This window comes from Danio rerio, chromosome 1 (genome assembly GCF_052040795.2).
Source record: "Danio rerio strain M-AB ecotype USA chromosome 1, GRCz13ab, whole genome shotgun sequence".
Lineage (NCBI taxonomy): Eukaryota > Metazoa > Chordata > Actinopteri > Cypriniformes > Danionidae > Danio > Danio rerio.
Genome location: NC_141021.1, coordinates 43232501 through 43252500, shown reverse-complemented (window position 1 = coordinate 43252500; position 20000 = coordinate 43232501). Strand labels below are relative to the sequence as shown.

The 20000-nt window shown below is 33.5% G+C and overlaps 3 protein-coding genes across 25 annotated transcripts in view; 2 read left to right on the top strand and 1 right to left on the bottom strand.

The window, feature by feature from the left end:
* The window catches only part of LOC147837446 (uncharacterized), a 287795-nt gene that overhangs the window by 195987 nt on the left and 71808 nt on the right, over nucleotides 1-20000 (bottom strand). The window lies entirely within an intron of this gene.
* hmx1 (H6 family homeobox 1) lies at nucleotides 14409-15842 on the top strand. Its single transcript, NM_001113526.1, is given in 2 exon segments — nucleotides 14409-14664; nucleotides 15250-15842. Coding segments are annotated over 2 exon segments (849 nt in total).
* hmx4 (H6 family homeobox 4) lies at nucleotides 17504-19086 on the top strand. 2 transcript variants are annotated; one of them, XM_087236337.1, is made up of 2 exons: nucleotides 17504-17840; nucleotides 17931-19086. In XM_087236337.1, the coding sequence occupies exons 1-2, from the start codon at nucleotides 17636-17638 to the stop codon at nucleotides 18458-18460; spliced, it is 735 nt and encodes a 244-aa protein (XP_087092463.1). In that variant the 5' UTR covers nucleotides 17504-17635; the 3' UTR covers nucleotides 18461-19086. The 2 variants fall into 2 exon arrangements, with proteins under 2 accessions (XP_087092463.1, NP_001038836.2); NM_001045371.1 differs by having other exon boundaries at nucleotides 17559-17840; nucleotides 17949-19086.

The following is a 20000-nucleotide window of genomic DNA, read 5'->3' as shown; positions in this document are numbered from 1 at the left end:
AATCAAACTAACATTTATAAAACCCTACTATTATCATTATTAAAATATTTTAAAGACCTAGAACTATAGAGTTGTATTTGTCAACAGTAGTTAGTGCACGGTAAACTAAAACAATGTATTTTTACTGACGTTACCAAGGGTTAATAAATGTTATAAAATATATATCTCAGGCTTTATATAATAACAATATAGAACATGTGCAGAAAACTAATAATTACTACCACTGTTAACAAATAAAACTATATTATAATACTTTTACAAATGTTTTAATATATAAAAATTATTACCTTTGGAGAAGATCATAAAAGAGCCAAATATTGTTGATCCAAGCACAATGCTTGGATCAACAATATTTTTATAAGATTTTATAAAAATGTAAAATGGTACTAAAGTAGAAAAGTCTAGATATATTTATACCACAGTCTTATATCATTATATACCACAGTCAATATCTTTCAACTGATTAAATCTAACAGTTTTCATTTTAACAGATTTAGATTGGTCCTTAAAAACCTGACAAATTAAATAAAATCAAAAGGTTACAAACTGTTAATGATAAAGTTCATTGTGGTTTTTTAGTGTTTAAGAACTGTCTACTGAAAGATTACTCTACAAAAATAAACTGTAAAATACAACACACATCCAATTTTCAAAAAATATACTTTCTTAATTGGCATTGATGGATCAATGAGTAACTTTAACCATCAATGGAAACATTTAATTCCACTAAAAATTCGTAACACAATTCTCAACTAAAAGATTACTCTACAAAATAAACCAAATACCAAATGCATCCACATTTTCTAGTACCATACTCCAATGATGAACTTTTAACATCCATGGAAACATTTAATTCCACAAAAATATTGATTATATTATATATAAACATATATTGTTATTATTGAAATACAAAATAATATTGTTATTATTATTATTATTATATTATTTTATTTCATCTACACATCCAATATTTTAGTAACATTCTACTGAGAGAAATAAAAGGGTGAGCCAAAGAGGGATTCAAGTATTTCAATTCTAATTAATTAATGAAAAGCACTTGAAGCTACTTTAAACCAGCATTTGTTTTCACTGTCTGACCTACACACACAAACATACATTTACCCATTACAAAACACATGCAGAAAAGAGAAGAGAAAAAAAGATGATGACAAGATTGAAAAACTGACAAAATTTAGAAGATTGACAGAGCGACAGGTACAAACAGAGACAAAGCGCAGAACATACAATTGAGAAGCACCACCACAACACAGCAGAGATAGTCAGGCGTAACAGACAGAGAATAAAGAGCGAGTGGGAGTGGCCTGTGAGCACTCGGGGTGGGCGGGGCAAGAAACTTGCGTGACAAACAGAGTGAAAAACAAGCGTCTCCAGGCTGGGCTGCTCTCCTCTGGGCAACGCATTAATACCACCGCCTTTCATCTTTCCTGTCGCTTTCTGTTAACCCAGTCCTGCCTCCACTCCCCACATCCATCTTTAATCAGCACTCCCCAAACAGGCTCACCAATTACCACAGGCATGAGCAATCCATCCCCAAGAAGCAGAGATGGAGGGATGACTGGGCTACCCTTCATATATTATACTGATTCACCATCAGGCCGGCTAATACAGTGAGGTAATGTCGTTTTTCTGTCCTTTTGAATAAAGTTGCCCATTAGTTTTAAACTTGGCGATTGAAAGAGGATCCCTCCTGACATCCAAGTGCTCCCCCCCTTTTTCTTCTTCTCACAAAAAAAAAAAAAAAGATGTTACGTATTAGTCAATACAGATGGTTTTCTAAGCCTGTGTAGTTGCTAACCAATGTATCTGTGTATAGACATAATATAATAATCTGCCTTTAAAAATAGAGAAAAAGAAAATCAGTTTTTGAGGGTGCCAGATGGAGATACACATGTTGAAACTCAAAAAAAATATTTAGGACTTACAAATAAGTATGTATTCTGATTGCTTATGAATTTCCAATCATTTGGATAACATACTTATAACATAATTGAACTAACAAACTTCACGTGATTGATATATGTAATAATTTCAATGAATCCAATGTGTTGTAAATGCTTCATATTAATTAATCTATTGTGTGGGTTATGGATCTCATAGAATTTAACTAATTGGATCTTAGCTTTTAGACCATGCACTCTAAGAAATAAAGGTACGCGAACTGTCACTGGGGTGGTACCTTTTCAAAAGATACACGTTTGTACTTTAAGGATACATAATGGTACCTTAAAAGTATGTTAGTATCTAAAGATTTTAAGAGGAACACTTTACTTTTTTAAGAGGAACACTGTACTTTTTAGGTTCTAATATGTACTCTTGAGGTATTAATATGGACCTTTTAGTTACAAATTTGTTCCTTTTGAAAAGGTACCACCCCAGTGAAAGCTCACGTGCCTTTATTTCTGAGAGTGCTCATGTCTTTTAACTGATTAATAGAATTTATTTTTTATTTTATATTTATTTTAACAGATTAAGATGGTTTAGATTTAGATTAAAAAAACTGACAAATTAAGCAAATCAAAAGTTATAATCAGTTAATGATCAAGATCATTGTGATTCTTTATTTGAATGTGAAATCTTTCCATTGTACCATAGATTCTTTTTTGGTTTACAAAAAAGCTTTCTTTTAAGAACCGTCTATTAAAAGATTACACTACAAAAATACATTGTAAAATACCACACACATCCAATTTCTAAAAATGTAGTTTCTTAATTGGCATTGATGGATCGATAAGGAACTTTGAACATTCATTCCTATCAACACTCTTTACACAATTCTCAACTGAAAGATAACTCTACAAAATAAACTAAATACCACATAAATCCAGATTTTCTGGAGGAACTTTTAACATCCATAAAAACATTTCATTCTACATAAAATATATATTTTCAGTGGGGAAATGGGCTATTTTTATTCTAAATGTTCTTCACATGATGAATTAAAAATATAGCTGCTTGATGAACTTTTCACTAAAAATTCAAACAAGCTTCTTATAGTATTATCGGAAAAAACAACTTTATTTTAGGAGTGTAATTTACACGTCCAACATGACAATATATTGTTCCAAACAACTTAAATGTCAATAAAAATCTCTTTGTTCAACTTCACAATAAATTGTGTGGAGTACAGAGCCGCATCAATCTTCCCCCAGTATATTAAGTAAACCAATCTCATAGAATTTAACTAGATTTGGCTTTTTCTACAGCTAGACATATTTATACCATATTATATGTTCAACTGATTAAATGTAATAGTATTCATGTTACCAATTTTAGATTGGTTCTAAGGAATCTGACAACAAACATAAAAAAAAACTGATAAATTAAATACAATCAAAAGGTTACAAACTTTTACTGATAAAGTTCATTGTGATTTTTTAGTGTTTAAGAACTGTCTACTAAAAGATTACTCTACAAAAATAAACTGTAAAATACAACACACATCCAATTTCCAAAAATATACTTTCTTAATTGGCATTATTGGATCAATGACAAACCTTTAACTTAATTGGAAACATTTTATCCACTAAACTCTCTTTACACAATTCTCAACTGAAAGATTACTCTACAAAATAAACTACATCCCACATACATCCACATTTTCTAGTAATATACTTCAATAAGTAATGTTTTACATCTATGAAAACAGTGGAGAAATTAGCTATTTTCATTATAAATGTTCTTCACACTATGAATTTAAAATATGGTTTTTGCTTGATGAACTTTTCACTAGGAATTCAAACAAGTTTCTTATAGTGTCATTTGGAAAACCACCTTTATATTTTAAGAGTGTAATTTACATGTCCAACATGGGAATATATTGTTTCAAACAACTACAAATATTAATAAAAACCTCTTTGTTCAACTTCACATATAACATTTTCAACATCAAATGTGGTCAGAGCAGAGATCACGGTACTAAAATAAAATTTTAAATGTGAAAAACATTTCATGAATGTGATCAACAGTGAATTTCTAATAAAATATACATTGACAGATGTTTTATTTTTAAGTTTCTTTAGAATCCAAAATTGCCTATGACCTTACTTGCTTACGGGAGTCTTAACATTGCACATTCTTTGTGTCCTCTTTCTCCTATTTCTTTCTCACGCAATCCCTTCATCCAGCAACAACAGTTCAGTAAAGCGTGCACTGCATCTCCCCATGTAACAACCAGTTAATTGTCAGATTAAATAAACTCAGTCAAGGAGATGAAGTCAAGAAATCAGAACCTGGGCTTGGGATGATAAACCAGACATGTAAAATGACAACACAAACACAAAACCAGTCTTAAAACAAGTCAGCCTTCAAATGAATAAGGCAAGGATTGTACATTCATTTTTTTACTACTTGTGTGGATCTGAATGAAAGGAAAATAAATAATAACTGTTAACTTACAATTATGTAAGCATAAAAACTATGAAGTAAAATGCAAATCCTTTCATAAAACTTAGAAAATAAGTATTCAATTCAAGCAGTTCTGTTTAATTTTTGTTGCCTGAATTCTTTCTTAATACAAGCTGTGATGCGAAATGGCATTAACTAGCAAATCCGTAAAGAGATCTAATTGTAAGTAAGCATATTATTTCAGTTAAAAGCCTACTGCTAAATCCTTTTAACCCATGCACGTTTTTTCCATGTTACAAAGGGGTTTGTTTTCTTATGCATTTACATTTCTAGTTTTCAAAACATTTCTGCAGTGTTTTGGAAATAAAAATGTACTGCAAACCTGACCAAGGTCAAAATGTTATGTAAAACCAAAACTACATGATACATTCCGACTTCTAGCTTCATTGAAAATGTTACGCTTTCAATGAAATCAATCAAATAAGCCAGGCTACACGGTTCAGCTTTTGTTACATTTCTCTCTGTCTCTCTCTCTCTTTTATTCGAGGTTGAAAGATTAAGCTGTGGAATTTTTAGTTTGATCCGAACTGCGCTTAAAAAGCTCACATTTTCACCTCCTCGCGGGCTGCATGACGAGCTGGGGTTGACAGGGGGCAACATAGCATGAAGAGGTTAAACAAACAGACATTCTTCATTAAAAACCTCCAGCTGATAAAGAAGATAAACTGACGTTTTAGGCCAAGCTGAAAAATAAATAGATAAAATCCTGCACTAACGAGGCTATTATGTTGTTCTTCTAGAAAATTCTCAGTGCTGTAAACCGGTACAAACAATCTGTCCAACTGAACAAAAAACTCGAACACTACGTAACTGCATTCAGAGAGGTTTATAGAGGATTTTAGAGAATGTGTGAAGTTGGTTCAAAGTTCTTTCTTTCAAATCTAATTTAGTTTGATTATTTAATTTGTACTGCAAATCATTTTTCCAGAGAAAATTAGAAAACAATTTCAGGAGGTATGGGTTTGAATAAAGAATAACTCAAACCCATGAAGAATAAGTAAAGAATAACTTACAACTGATGACATTTCTTCTAAAATTACTGCATAAAAAAACAAGAGTTCGATAAAAAGAGATGTCATGTTTTCAAACATGTTTGTAGTCATTATATACATATTCAATCAACACAATGCCAATATTATTAGCTAGTAGGTTAGTTTATTTAAAGTTGCAATCAGAATTATTAAACCCCTTGAATTATTAGTCCCTTGTTTATTTTTTCCCTAATTTCTGTTTAATGGAGAGAAGATTTCTGAACATAATAGTTTTAATAACTCATTTCTAATAACTGACTTATTTTATCTTTGCCATGAAGACAGTAAATAATATTTTAACTATTAACTAGGCAGATTTGGGTAATTAGGTTAATAAAGTTATTGTATATAAAGATGGTTTGTTCTGGAGAACATTAAAAAATATAGCTTAAAGGGGATAATAATTTTGACCTCAAAATGTTTTTAAAAAAATTAATAACTGCTTTTATTCTCTAGCCGAAATAAAACAACTAAGACTTTCTTCAGACGAAAAAACTATGATCAGACATACTCTGAAAATTTCCTTGCTTTGTTAAACATAACTTGGGAAATATTTTAAAAATAAACAGATTTTCAAAGGGGGGTTAACAACTCTGATTGCAACTGAATATAGCACATTATTTACAACACATGTTGCCTACAGTGCTGAACACATCAATACTACTTGAAATAACAAGTCATACAACACATACATAACAACTCAAACATAAGACAAACCCCTTAACATTAAAAAGGCTCAAATGTTAAAGAACAAAGATGCCGTATCAGAAGGTTTTTAAACACAGATAAAGTTGGAGCATGTCTATTGTGAGGTGGAAGCTTGTTCCAGTATTTTGGGGCGATAACAACAAAAGCCTGATCCCCACTTAGCTTACACCGGGATCTTGATTCAGAAAGAAAAAACTGAATCAGATGACCTTATTGACTTGCCAGGATTACATACATGTAGGGGATCTGCTAAATAAGGAGGTGCCAGATCGTTTAAGGATTTATAAACAAATAATTATCGTTTAAAATCAATCCATGTCCTGACAGGCAGCCAGCCCAGAGAGGAAAGAACTGGGCATTTTTGACTGTTACATATTGTAACTTCAGAAGAGTTAAGAAAGAATTGGAAAAACCCAAACTTTTAGTTTAAAATAAACATTTTGTTATTTCATTTAGATAATTTTCTGAATATGTGTGATAATCACATGAGGTAATCTGCCACGTTTTTTAACTGTGCAGAGTTGTAGCTGCTTTACTGGGCCTACTAAGCTACTGTATTTCAATACTTCTCATTTTGGTGGTACTTGGAAAGACAATTTTTTTCTGAGGTGGTACTTGATAAAAAAAGTTTGAGAATCACTGCTATAGATCATTTGGAGGGATGTAAACAAAAACAATGGTCCCAATGCATTTTCTTTTTTACATTTTTAATTTCTTTGGCTTCCGAGAATCTAAAAAGAGCTGCATAAATAATGTTATGTTTATTTTTACTATATATAATATTATGATAGCTTTTTTAAAATTAAGCTATTATTGAACTGCCTTTTGTTACAGTTATAAAATAGTTTGATAAGCAAAAAATATTCATAGAACAATGACATGACCACATTGAAATGGTCTATATAATAAAATCTGACCTTTATAGAATATATTGTTAACATTATACTCAAACCTATAGCAAGGGCCAGACGAATCTGCGGACGTTTTTTTGCTATTTCTGCTGAGAATTTTGATAAAAACTGCGGATTTCTACGGAACTATTTTGGGATTATCATAACTAAAACTTTAATATGTGAAATAAAAAGTAATACATTTTTAATTTCTATTTAGTGTTTAAACTGCCAATCATTAGATTCACTTTATTTGGTAAACAAAGCAAGTCTGTCATATAATCTCTACTAAAAGACAGAAAATATTACTGTACAAACTGCATTGTACATAAATAAGATGAACATTTTCAGATTAGTCAACAATATTTTTATAAAATAATTTAAAAAAAACTAAATAAATTTAGATTTACACACATTTACTCAAGTAAATAAACAGAATTAATGATGGGATAAAAATTTGCAGAAATCTGCAAAATTCTGCACGTACAGATTCCATGTGGGCCTACCCATAGTTATAACTCCAGCAAAGCCAGAAGATTTTACATTTTGAAAAAAACCCTGAAAAAAGGAACTTTTTTTTTTGGGAACTTTTTTCATAGCTAATAAACACTTTTTTAATTCATAGCTAAAATGAATAAAAGTATTCAGATGGACTATATGTTCTTTTACAAACAAAGCAAAAGCATCATAAAGGTTTGTATAGTAACTAATATGATGCATAATCCAAATTAATGCCAAAATATGTTATAGTTTTACAAAAATATATGTTCAACAGTTTAATTTTCATGCAGTTTTCATTTACCTGGTTCTTTCCAAACCCTTTGTTTCAGAAAATGGTTAACTGTTAGCCATAGAACACAGCAAAACTTTAGCACAACCTCCGCCCATATATCAAGTCCAATTTCACGGTGACGACTCAATCTAGGTTCAGACCGCAGAGACCATGAGGGCGTTCGGCCTGACCGCACCACTAAAGAGTCACAGCAGATGCCTGGACCGAAAACGTGTCTGATGTCAATGCAGAGTTTAATGGGTCAAATGAAGGGTCCTCGAAACAGAAGCATAGCAGAGCCAGTCCGAACCCAGCTACTGTCTTTTAGGAAACAACAAGCAGTCTTTAACAATCATACAAAAGTCATGACTGACTGAACTTTTGAACACAAAAACCATGTTGCCATCCATCAGTTCAACCGGCTGTACAGACCAACATTCCTTCAACAACAACTGCTAAACTTGGTTCAAACTGCTGGTGAAAAGTCATCTTTAAATCTTCAAAAACAACAACAACAAAAACAACAACAACAACAACATATTAATAACAATAATCATTTTAATCTAAACATTTGCTCTGCAAAAAACTTTTTCCAAATCTATTTCAGAATTGTTTAAAATATTATCCAAAATATCATTGTTTATAATTTTTGTCATGTATTTTATTAATTTATTCAAACATAGAATTGTACAGAGTTACGTGCATATGCATTACATTAGTCAGTACTGAAGCCAAATCTTAAGCTAATTTAACAAAATATTTTACAATAATGGTCCAAAAATTAGTAACCCAAATTTACGTGTTGGTGAAATAAATAAATTATAAATATATATATATATATATATATATATATATATATATATATATATATATATATATATATATATATATATATATATATATATATATATATATATATATATAAATATACATATATATAAATATATATAAATATACATATATATATATATATATATATATATATATATATATATATATATATATATATAAATATACATATATATATAATTATTATACAATATATACAATATATATATACAATATATATATATATATATATATATTTTTAAGAACAAATTTAAAGAAAAACAAAAGATATTTATTTATTATTATTATTATTTTAATAAATATATCTGTTTAATAAATCTGTTTTGTTTAATTGCACCGAAATACATTACCTTTATTCACTGAGAAATTGATAAAAATATTAATTTTCAAAATACAGTGTACAATTTATGCTAAGCACTGTACATCTCCAACACATTACCAAGTTTTTAATTAATTAATTTTATTTTCCCAAAGTCAAAATATAAAAATATGATTTTCCAATATATAAAATTGACAAAATGCTTATTGATATTTGGGAGAAGGCTTTTATCACTTGATGAATTTTGTTAATGTTAAAATGTTTGGTAAACATTATTGAACAAATAAAAAGAGTCTTTTCAACTATTTTATGTGTTTTTACTTTTCTTTATTATAAACACACTTATTTAGGATTACATTATAAATGTAAACTAATCTGAGTTTCAAAAACTGAAAAATCTCTATCAAGCCAACAGACAACACTCTTTAAATGGCTGTGCTGAAAAAATTAAGGAAACAATGCACATTTTCCCACATGCAAGAGCTTTTAATATTAATTTGCGAGTTTCTGAACCCACACGCACACATCATGCCACACGTTAAACAAAGCCTTTACAGCCTAGGGTGTGTTACGCACTAGTAAGCAGAGTAACATAAACGTCTGGATGGTTCTGCATTCTTTTAGCATATTTGTTCTCTCTTTGATAATTTTGCTTATGAGGAATGTCTGCAATACAGACTTATTATTTACATCTTAAGATGCCTGAACATACACTTCTGCTAATTTGCCTATTATAATAATGTCAAAGTGAGTTACACATCTTTTACTTGCATTACTGTAACCACACCAACAGATGGGGCTTCATAGTCACACCACATGCCTCCTCTTTTAACGCCAAGATCGATGTGACACGTACAGTAGGTTACCTGTGCCTTGCAAAATTTCAAAAATGTATTCGTATTTATACATAATTATATATACTATATATAATTCGCTTCAATTTGCAACTGAAATGAACAACAGATGTACTAAAATTATCAACTTTTATACTTCTCAGTGAACCCCTATCAACTTTATTTAAGGCTGTAAATAAGTTTACAATTACCTCTGCAGGGTCACTTGCACAATGCTATTATCTCCTCAAAAACGTTTACCACAGAGCATGATTTGTAAACGTATATTCTGTACCGTTTTCATAACATATTTGTCTTCATATCTGTAATTTCCCGTCAAGTCGTTCGTTTTCGCACCTAGTGCGCTTGAGATGAGGAGCGTTCGAAGCCAAGTCCTGTGAAACACCGTTTGACAAAATCACTTAAAGTTAAATAATTGAAAGCATTGCTAGTTTAGCTGATAGGGTACATTTATATCGTTCTGTCTGTCAGTTACGTTTTAGATTAAATAAAGTGTAGTTATTTTGTAATCATGGCAAATAAATAACCTTTATGCGCACTCAAGACACCTGATTTCCAAACTGCCGCGATACGAAATAAATGGTCGAAGGAGGTTTTCGCAGCGGTGCCATAGATTAATTTAGCCAATACTCCCACGAAAAACGTTCATTGAGCATTTCTTTATAGAAACATATTATATTTTCTATTTTTCCATTTTTAATAATCATTTGACCAATGGCCTAATAGTTCTATTCGTGTTAAATAGTTTTCATGGAACCATACATAAAGAATCTTTTGTTTAAGTATGCTCTCTAAAACGTTTCCATATTTATTTCTGAGAAAACTTTGCCCACTGGATATTTCACTTTGAAACTGTTGCGAGAAAAAAAGTAATATGCGTTTTTTCCATGGGCCTGGATTGATAAATGCAGAAGAATAATTGCACAAATGAAACTTTAAATTTTGGGGCTGAAATAAGATACAGACATAATATCTTGATTGGATTACTAGACTAGGCCTTTAGCCTATATTGCAGCGCCATCAGTCTCTGTTTTCAGAAGCAAATGAGTGACAGGTTGGATGCAGAACTTAACTGAACTAGGTCATATATGCTAATCTAATCTAAGTCTTTTAATATTCGTATACGGCCATGATGAGAGCTTATGCCATCACAACAGGATAATGCACAAGGATCTTAACAAACAAGCAAATCCATACTTTTTTTTTCCTTTTGATACTTGGTTAGTTTATTTGCTCAGATTTCCTTTCTTGGTCCAATCCCTAGAAGGAAATATGGTTGCTTGGACCATGTGGTAAAACAAATCTTTCGAAGCTTATTTAGAGAAAACTGACATCATGTGAACATAGAGATATAGGTAATGGGAGGGATGATCCATGTGATGGGAAAGAAATGTGACATATAGTGAAAGACAACGGGGGGCAAAGGGTAGTTAAATAAATGGAAGAAAGGTAATGTGCGTTGAGAGAGAAAAAAGAAAAGAAAGAAAAGAGAGAGAGCGCGCATTAAAGGTTTCAATACTGGTCACCAGTGTGAAAAGGCCATGCCAGTCTGGATAAGGATCAGTGGGGTTACATGCCCATGAGGCCAGTGCTGTCTGCCCTAGCATACAGGGGGTCGGACTTGGTGCCATATCAGGGAAAGTCCTGAAGTACACACAGTAATATGAGCTAAATAATCTCTGCCTCTCACTCACAAGATAAAGAAGAAAGAGTAGGAAAGTAGAGAAGAGAACTCCAGTCGATACATCAAAACCTCTGCGAGTGAGTTAGTGGGGATATCAGCCATGGTTTAAAAAGCAAACAGGCATTAATTTCCACAGAGAACAAACTAGACATCATTTTACCTGAAACAACGTATCACACATGATCGTTTTTTTTAAGCCTGTTCATATACAGTAAGTGACTTTGATTTTGCCTTTGTTGTCTGCAAGAGACCATGCCAAGCACAGTTTGGCCAATATTGGCAAAAATACAAATCAGGCCCTTCTCTAAATAGGCCTACTAAAGGGAATTCTCTAAAATATTTACTTGAAAGAATATAATATAAAGAACATAGGCTAATATACAGGCCAAAAATTATTTATTTTAAATTGATTTATTTAATAATAAACAAAATAAATAAATAAATTTTCTATAATTTACTGGATCTTGACTGAAATTAAAAATATATCGATTAGCCATTATTAGCTACATGGTGTTAACAAGTACGACAACAATTTGTATTTTCTTTTTCTTTTCGTAAATTAATCAATCAGATAGTTCAAAACATAGCAACAGTTATGTAAACGGGTGGGCAGATAAGTCTGCGTTTTAAAAAAAAAACACTCGAATTGCATTTTGATAAAAATAAAACAATATTAGGCCTAATATTTATTTTTCATAAATAACAGTGGCCTAAAAATAAACAATATGCTTTAAATGACTACTGAAATTCCTGTTCTGTCTCATAACATTGTTCGTGAAATAATTTAACAAAGTTCTCAGTTTTACGCTATTTAACAATTTTAAACAGCGGAAAACAATTAGGATTTGATCTCACTAAATCAAGAACACTGAAGTAATATAATTTTGTTGAGGTTTTCATGTCAGAATAATCACGTATCTTTATTTTTTTAAAAAAATACACCCTTAAACATTTATTTCGTATAGACGATGCAAATAACATAATTCATGCATTTTAAATAGGCTAATGGCAATAATCTTTTTGTCCATTTCGGTCATTTATTTAACATTTCACCTTCAATGAAGAGAAAGAAAGAAAGAAAGAAAGAAAGAAAGAAAGAAAGAAAGAAAGAAAGAAAGAAAGAAAGAAAGAAAGAAAGAAAGAAAGAAAGAAAAAGAAAGCATATGCATGTAGCATATGCATTCAAACGAATAGGCCTATATATCAATAAACTTCGATTGGCAACGTTTTAGTATTTTAAACGGAGCAGCAACAACAAGAACAAAAACAGCACTGGAAGACATTCGCCAAATAGGAAAATGTCTTCTTATTAACATCATTCCAAAATAGTGAAAAATACAACCATATTTCTTTTAATATGCACATTAAAAATTACCATTTTATGTTATGTATGCCAAACGTTTTCTGTATTTCTCGTTTTAATGTTTTCCATGTATAAACACATTTAAATAACAGAATTTAACTTACAGTACATGACAGACTTTAAGTTTTCAATTTCACTCAAATCATTAATTAAAAGTACGGAAAATGATTACGATGAGTCGTCGCAAAAGCATTATCACTGTGATAACATTTAGATTTGCTTTAGGCTATTAAATAAGACGTTGGGCTATCTAAAAATATTTGTTGTCTGTTGTCGAAGTAATAACAATTACAAAGGTCAGATCACATCGTTTACATAAAAGTAAACAAACTAAATAAATTTAGATTTCTTTGTTTATTTTAAACTTGACCTACTTTCATATTTCCTCCGTATTTTATTTGGTATTGCTGTTCAAATTTATGAATATATTTGTTTATTGTATTAAAATGTTTTGTCGTAAACACATGGCTATCAAATCACGTTATACTAAAAGTAGGCTTTTTTAAATATCAAATGTAAGAATCATTTTACCCGTATGATATGGTTGATGTCCGTGATTTATATAGCTCCTAACAGAAATAAATGCTTTTAGATAATTTTTTTATTATACGTTAAGATTGATAAAATATAGGACCTAGATTTAATTAACGTTTTCATTCTGAATTACGAATTATTTGTAGGTTCTGTTTTTCCTATCTTGCGAGTTTAAAAAAAAATAGCTGAAATAAGTGTAAATTTGAACAGAAATCCAAATCCATGCATTTGTCCTAATAATGTAAAGACACACTCATGAACTTATTTATTTCAATTCACAACGTTTACGCTCGAATAAACAGCCTATTTTTCAATCGAATATCATGGGTCAGTAGGTAAACATATCTAATAAGGCTGATCTAAAAAGCTTAGTGTTTTACAGATCACGATTAGCTTAAAAAATCTGGAATGTTTTAGATGTGGTTTAAACACATTAACAGACGTATTTAATGCATTAACCCAGCACAACATATCCTGGGATACCCCGAAGAAGGCTGTCTCTTTGCCAAACAGTGGCGTTTGCTGTAACGTCGCTGTGATGTAGCGATCCATCCGACCAATAGACGGAGCAGCATCCGATTCTGCGAGATCCCCAGCTGACGCGATGCGCTCAACCACTATCTGTATTTTGATTTGCTCCCTAATTGACCCAAATAAAGCCCTCTGTGACAGGGGTTCCACCGACCCCGAGGCACGATCAAAAGCGAAGTCGAACTGGAGCCGGTAATAGCCTACCCTTTCGCGTGTAATCCCATTTGCTATTGTAGTCGTCCAATAGCAGAATGCCCTCCGCTTGTTAAGCGTTTGACTCGACTAGGATTTTTCTTTACTACAGCCCCGCTTCTTTCCGTACTGGCGCCGCGGACGCACAAAGGATAGCGATGGTGGGATATCCGGAAAGAAAGGATTGGTTACTTTTTGCTTAGAGGTATTCACGTATCACCCGACTATTTCTATAACTGGTATATTTGCTCAAGACATGCATGAAAAAAGCCAGCAACAGCACACTTCCACCACATCCAGGGGCTCGTCGTTTTTTATCGAGAATTTGCTTGGCTCTTGTAGGACAGAAAAGCCTGTCTGTCCAATAAAGGATAACGATGGCACGGAGAGAGCGAATGCTCTCAAGCGCTACCCGAACGCATATCGGAAAGAAATGTGCGTTCAAGCGTCCAGCGCGGGCTTCAAGACGGAGATCTCGCCGCTGGAGTGGAAAGGACGCGAAACCTCCAAGAGTAAGTTATGGGATAGACTCGTTCATTCAGTTCATATGGTTAAAATCAAATAGCATAATGCTTTGCTTTAAAACCTAAAGATTTTCTAAACAAAACAGTGATCTCCACATGGGTGACTAATTTAAAAGAGAGCACAAGCTTGAATTGGCTGCGCTTTTCATTAATGGAGCAGACTGACTTGCTCATTATTAGTTCCCAACTGAATAATTATTCTCCGTGTTACTGTACAGAAGCAATTACGCCACTGGCATGTCCACATTAGTTTTAAGCCTCATTAGGTAAAACCAACAAAAGCAGCCCGAATGTGTGGATCCGCTGAATTGCAATGAAAGACTTCCCAAACTCGTTAAAGGCTTAAGAGTGCAATTGGTTTGTCTGATTCGTTAACTCTGTAAAGCTGTGAAAGCCACAGGGAGAGATCCGGCTCCGCATATGGGGACACAATATTGCACATATGGGAGCAGGCCCAGATTATAGCCTACACAGAGGGTATATTTTTGATATGCTGCTGTACAGTACTGTCTAATCAAATAAAATATGCATTTCTTCTCAAACGCTTAAACATTCCATCTAACCATTATTCAGGTCCAAGAGAGGAAAGCCGCAATTCCAGTGAATATTCCCGCAGCGACAGAGACACCCCTTTGGCCTCTGAGCCTCTTGATGGAGTAGTGGACCGAAAAATGAGCGGTTGTGCGGTTGACGAGGGTGACGACGCTCGACAGCTCTTCGATGAGCGTTCGGGGCCAGACACTTCCGAACCCGGCTCAGCCCGAAAGAAAAAGACCCGAACTGTGTTCAGCAGAAGCCAGGTTTTCCAGCTAGAGTCCACATTCGACATGAAGAGATACCTCAGCAGCTCTGAGCGCGCGGGGCTCGCGGCCTCCCTGCACCTGACCGAGACCCAGGTGAAAATCTGGTTTCAAAACCGGCGAAACAAATGGAAAAGACAACTGGCCGCGGATTTAGAGGCTGTTAATTTTAACCACAACTCTCAGCGGATTGTACGGGTGCCGATCTTGTACCACGATAAAGCTACACCCATGTCGACACTCAGTTTTAACGGGTCTCAAGTCTCGCCACCATTAATGGGCTTTTCAAATTCAGTGAACTATCCATTGTCGTCCTTTGCTCATTCAGTGAATTTAATGACATCGCAGATGACAGGCCTTGTCTGATCTTTGGAGACTGGCTGAACTGACAATACAGGAGCCCAATGACAATAATCATATCGATTAATGATTTTGAATGGTGCAATAACTGATACACATATCCTGCTGGAAACCGCAGTAGGCCTACGGATGTCTGCTGCATCCAAAGACAAGAAAACACCTATTATCACAAGATCACACGAGATAGACATGTTTGTGTCAATTGCCACTGTAATGTCTATAATATATAATCTGTGCATGGCGCCTTCACTTATGTAAATAAAATGGCAACACATGCTTTGTGCAAATATATTTTATTAAGAACCACCGATTTATAAGTTTTGTCACTTTTCACACTATAAATTTAAATAAACAAATCACGTTAAATCAATGTGATTTTCCTGTAAATGCTGGTTTTCATGGTTTCTGAGATGTGTGAGCCTGTGTGTGCTTCGAGGTCAAGACTACGGAACAGCTGGGGTAAAAGATCATGTATTATGATTTATGAAATATATGTTTCCACTGGTGTCCAAATTAAACACACAATCAAAATATTACATTTAGATAATCCCACTTGTAAATTATGTAACTATTAGGCATAATCACAAACACGAGGCCTTCATATTTACAGTTCACATATTGAACAGAAAACGCAACATTAAATTAAATCATGTCCTGATTTAGGCTACATAAAGTATTTTAAAGAATATCCAAATTTAAACGAATAAAGCCAAAATACAATAGCTGACAAATCCCATGAAAAGTTAGCCTACTTGTAGGCACACGGCTAAAGCATATTCAGTAGCCTATTAGACAGTACAATAATAAGGCTTAATATGGATAATAAGATTAGACACTTTTGGGACGACATCATTCTATTGTATTAAGACCTGCAAACACTTATTACGGTTTATAAAGTGTTGAAATGTGCTATTTCGTTTTAAAACAGTCCCGAATAAGGAATTCTGGAATACGAAGCTTAAAAGACAATTAAAACTTAATCGTGGTGACCGGGGGCTCAATAAAATAATATTTATTACACATTATCGACCATGTATGCTTTCAATGTTCAAAACAATCATTAGCAAGCTAAATTATTAAAAAGCCACAGAAACTTAAAAATAACTAATCAAATGTATGCCTATATGAATCAGCTAATGAAAAAGTAGCAAAATAGTTAATTTCGTCTGCTAAAGTTCTGAAGAATCGTTTCAAAAACAACGTATTGCCACAAAATATTAACTAGGCTGTTATATGAAAAAGACAAACTTTGGTAAATCATCAGCACACAACCATAGGGGATTCCAAATAGGCTTACGTGCAAATAGAAAATGTAATTTACAGTAGCTATAATTAAATTTATAGGGAATTTAAGGGTCAATTAAAAATATTTGGTATAAGCAATTCAACATTATTTCATCTCCAATTGACACGCCACAACAAGGGTTATCAAACGAACTGGAGAAGGTCGCAAAATTGGCCTCCATGCTAAAATCAGAATTTATTTTCCATTTCTTAAAAGCACTCATTAAAAATAGTAGGCAGCACAGTGTAGTTCAAATATTAAAGTATGTGTGCCAGATGTCTGGATAGGTTTGATCTGAAGCTCCCACCCCCCTCTGCCATTGGCCGCCGTGCTGTCTGACTCTCATGACCAATAAACGATGGAGAATCGTGCTCTTCCGGTCAGTGGACTAACAGCCTAGGCAAACGCAGCAGCACTGCGCGTCGTGGAGCGATGGTGTTCGGAGAATCGAGACGCTAGTTTATGAAACGGGGGAAAAAGAGGCACAGACACGGACCCGCATCTAACGGAGAATATGAGCAAGGAGGACGCGTCATGTCGACCCGCTTCTTTGAAGTTCACCATTGACAATATCCTCAACTCCAAGACGAGCAGCAGAAACTTTGACAGCTGTCATTCAAGGGCATCGCTCGTGGTGTGTCGGGATGGCTGTCTTCATCACCCCGGAGAGAGCGAGGATCCATGTAAAGAAGGGTCAGATGCAAGATTGCATGGCATTGGTAAGATATTGTTTTTGATTTCGGCACAAAACTGCTATAATGTGGTATTTCCAACTGTGATATTTTTTTTTCGTGAACAAACATCAATAGCATCTGCCTGGATTTCAGATAAACTCAACAGAGAGGGGGATGCGACTGTGGACGCGCTCAAAGCCGTCGACATGCGCAGCGAGAGCGCGGACAGCTGCGACGACGCGCAGCAAAAGAACAACGGCAAGAAGAATAAACTGATGACGAAGAAGAAAACGCGCACTATATTTTCAAAAAGACAGATCTTCCAACTGGAATCTACGTTTGACATGAAGCGCTACCTGAGCAGCGCGGAGCGCGCGTGCTTGGCGAACTCCTTGCAGCTTACCGAGACTCAAGTCAAAATCTGGTTTCAGAATCGACGGAATAAATTAAAAAGACAACTGTCTACTGAACTTGAAGGACCGAACAGCGAGTTCGGTGATATTGGAAAGACGGTGCCGCTTCCAGCTTTATATAAAGAGAATAATCTGCTCGGAAGGTGCATGCTTCCAATGCCTTTACCAGTCGTGTATCCTGGAGGTAGCGCGCCTTACTTTTATTTCTCAAATGCCAGCAAGTATTTCAGCCTGTTTGATGGAGATATATGACTTAGTAAAGATCCTCTCACAGGGGACACCGTTTCCTTAGCTCTCATAACAAAATCGACAACACGACCCAACTCAAATTTTAATAAGCATTATCACCCTTTTGTGTGTTTTGCTGAGAACATCGTTGAGCTATCGGTCAGTAAAAAAGCTGGCTTGTATTTCTATGCAAAACTTATTTTATTTATTCTATGCTGTACAAAATTTTATATATAAAACAAGAACACATAGCATATTATACCCAGGCAACCCCGTCATACAGTGCATCACAGTGAGCAGCCATACTGGCAGAAATGCCACAGCCAATCATCCCGTCTTCACATGGAAGAAAGTTTTAACAGATGTTTTGCTGTTTACATTATTATTATTTTTTACATATCCGCTAAAGATTTTCGATGCATGCATTTGTATTTTTAAATGGCCCTCTTTTTTCAAAATGAGCAATTAAACCTATTTAAGTGAATGTATTGGTTATTTTACATCTAACGCATGTTTGTATGTTTATACCTTTTAGATTTTATCGTTTTAATTCCTTTTCAGCATAACCTGGCCGATTATTAGGCTACCAGTATTTACATCATTTATCGAGTGTCATTAAATATTCTGTTTTACACTTTCTTCAAACGAAACTTTTGTGTCTTGGCTTATTTTGTATTAACAACTTGTTGAATTAAATTAATTTAAAAACGCTATTCTGATGTTAAATCAGTTTTGGGATCAACAATCCCAAATCGGTCACACTCACGGATGCTGATTAAACACGTGAGTCGCATGTTTTTGAGGAATTATCTATGGAAAGCTAACAAAATCTCAGAGCAAAACAAAGCAAATTCCGATTACCGAGCCTATTATACTTGGACTAAATCTTGAGGTAACAGACTTCACAGGCGGTTTAGCATATTACACCCGAGGACATGTCCTCTTACAAAATGTAGTCCACTAATAAATAGGTATGTATTGCCTATTGCCGAACCGGAAACAAACTAAAAAAAAATCAACATATAAACATTCGTAAATAAGTTTTCCAAAACACTACAAACATGGTATTGTGCATGAAGGATGCTTTGACAGCGTTCATTATATATTTATTTATTTATTATATTGAACATATAGGCATACATCTATTTATGCATGTTTATATATATATATATATATATATATATATATATATATATATATATATATATATATATATATATATATATTTCATGAATACTAATATGCTTACATTTCTAACACGAAAAACCAACTTTTAAAACTTAAGACAAGAGCATTCCATTGTCCAAACTATTGAAACAATCGGCGTATGCATTAATGCGAAGATTATTCAAAACTGTGACGGTTTTCAAATAGACTGAAACACAAAAAGGTGCCTGCTGGCATTTAGGTCCTGCTCTTCAACTCTGCGATTCACAATTTCTTGACCTAAATTAATTCTTGAAGACGTGGCAAACGGGCAATCATGTCTTCTTTTCTAGCAGTTACTAAATAGCAAGGTTGTGTAAGTAATGAATACCTACACCTTAATACTTGTTCATCCGGA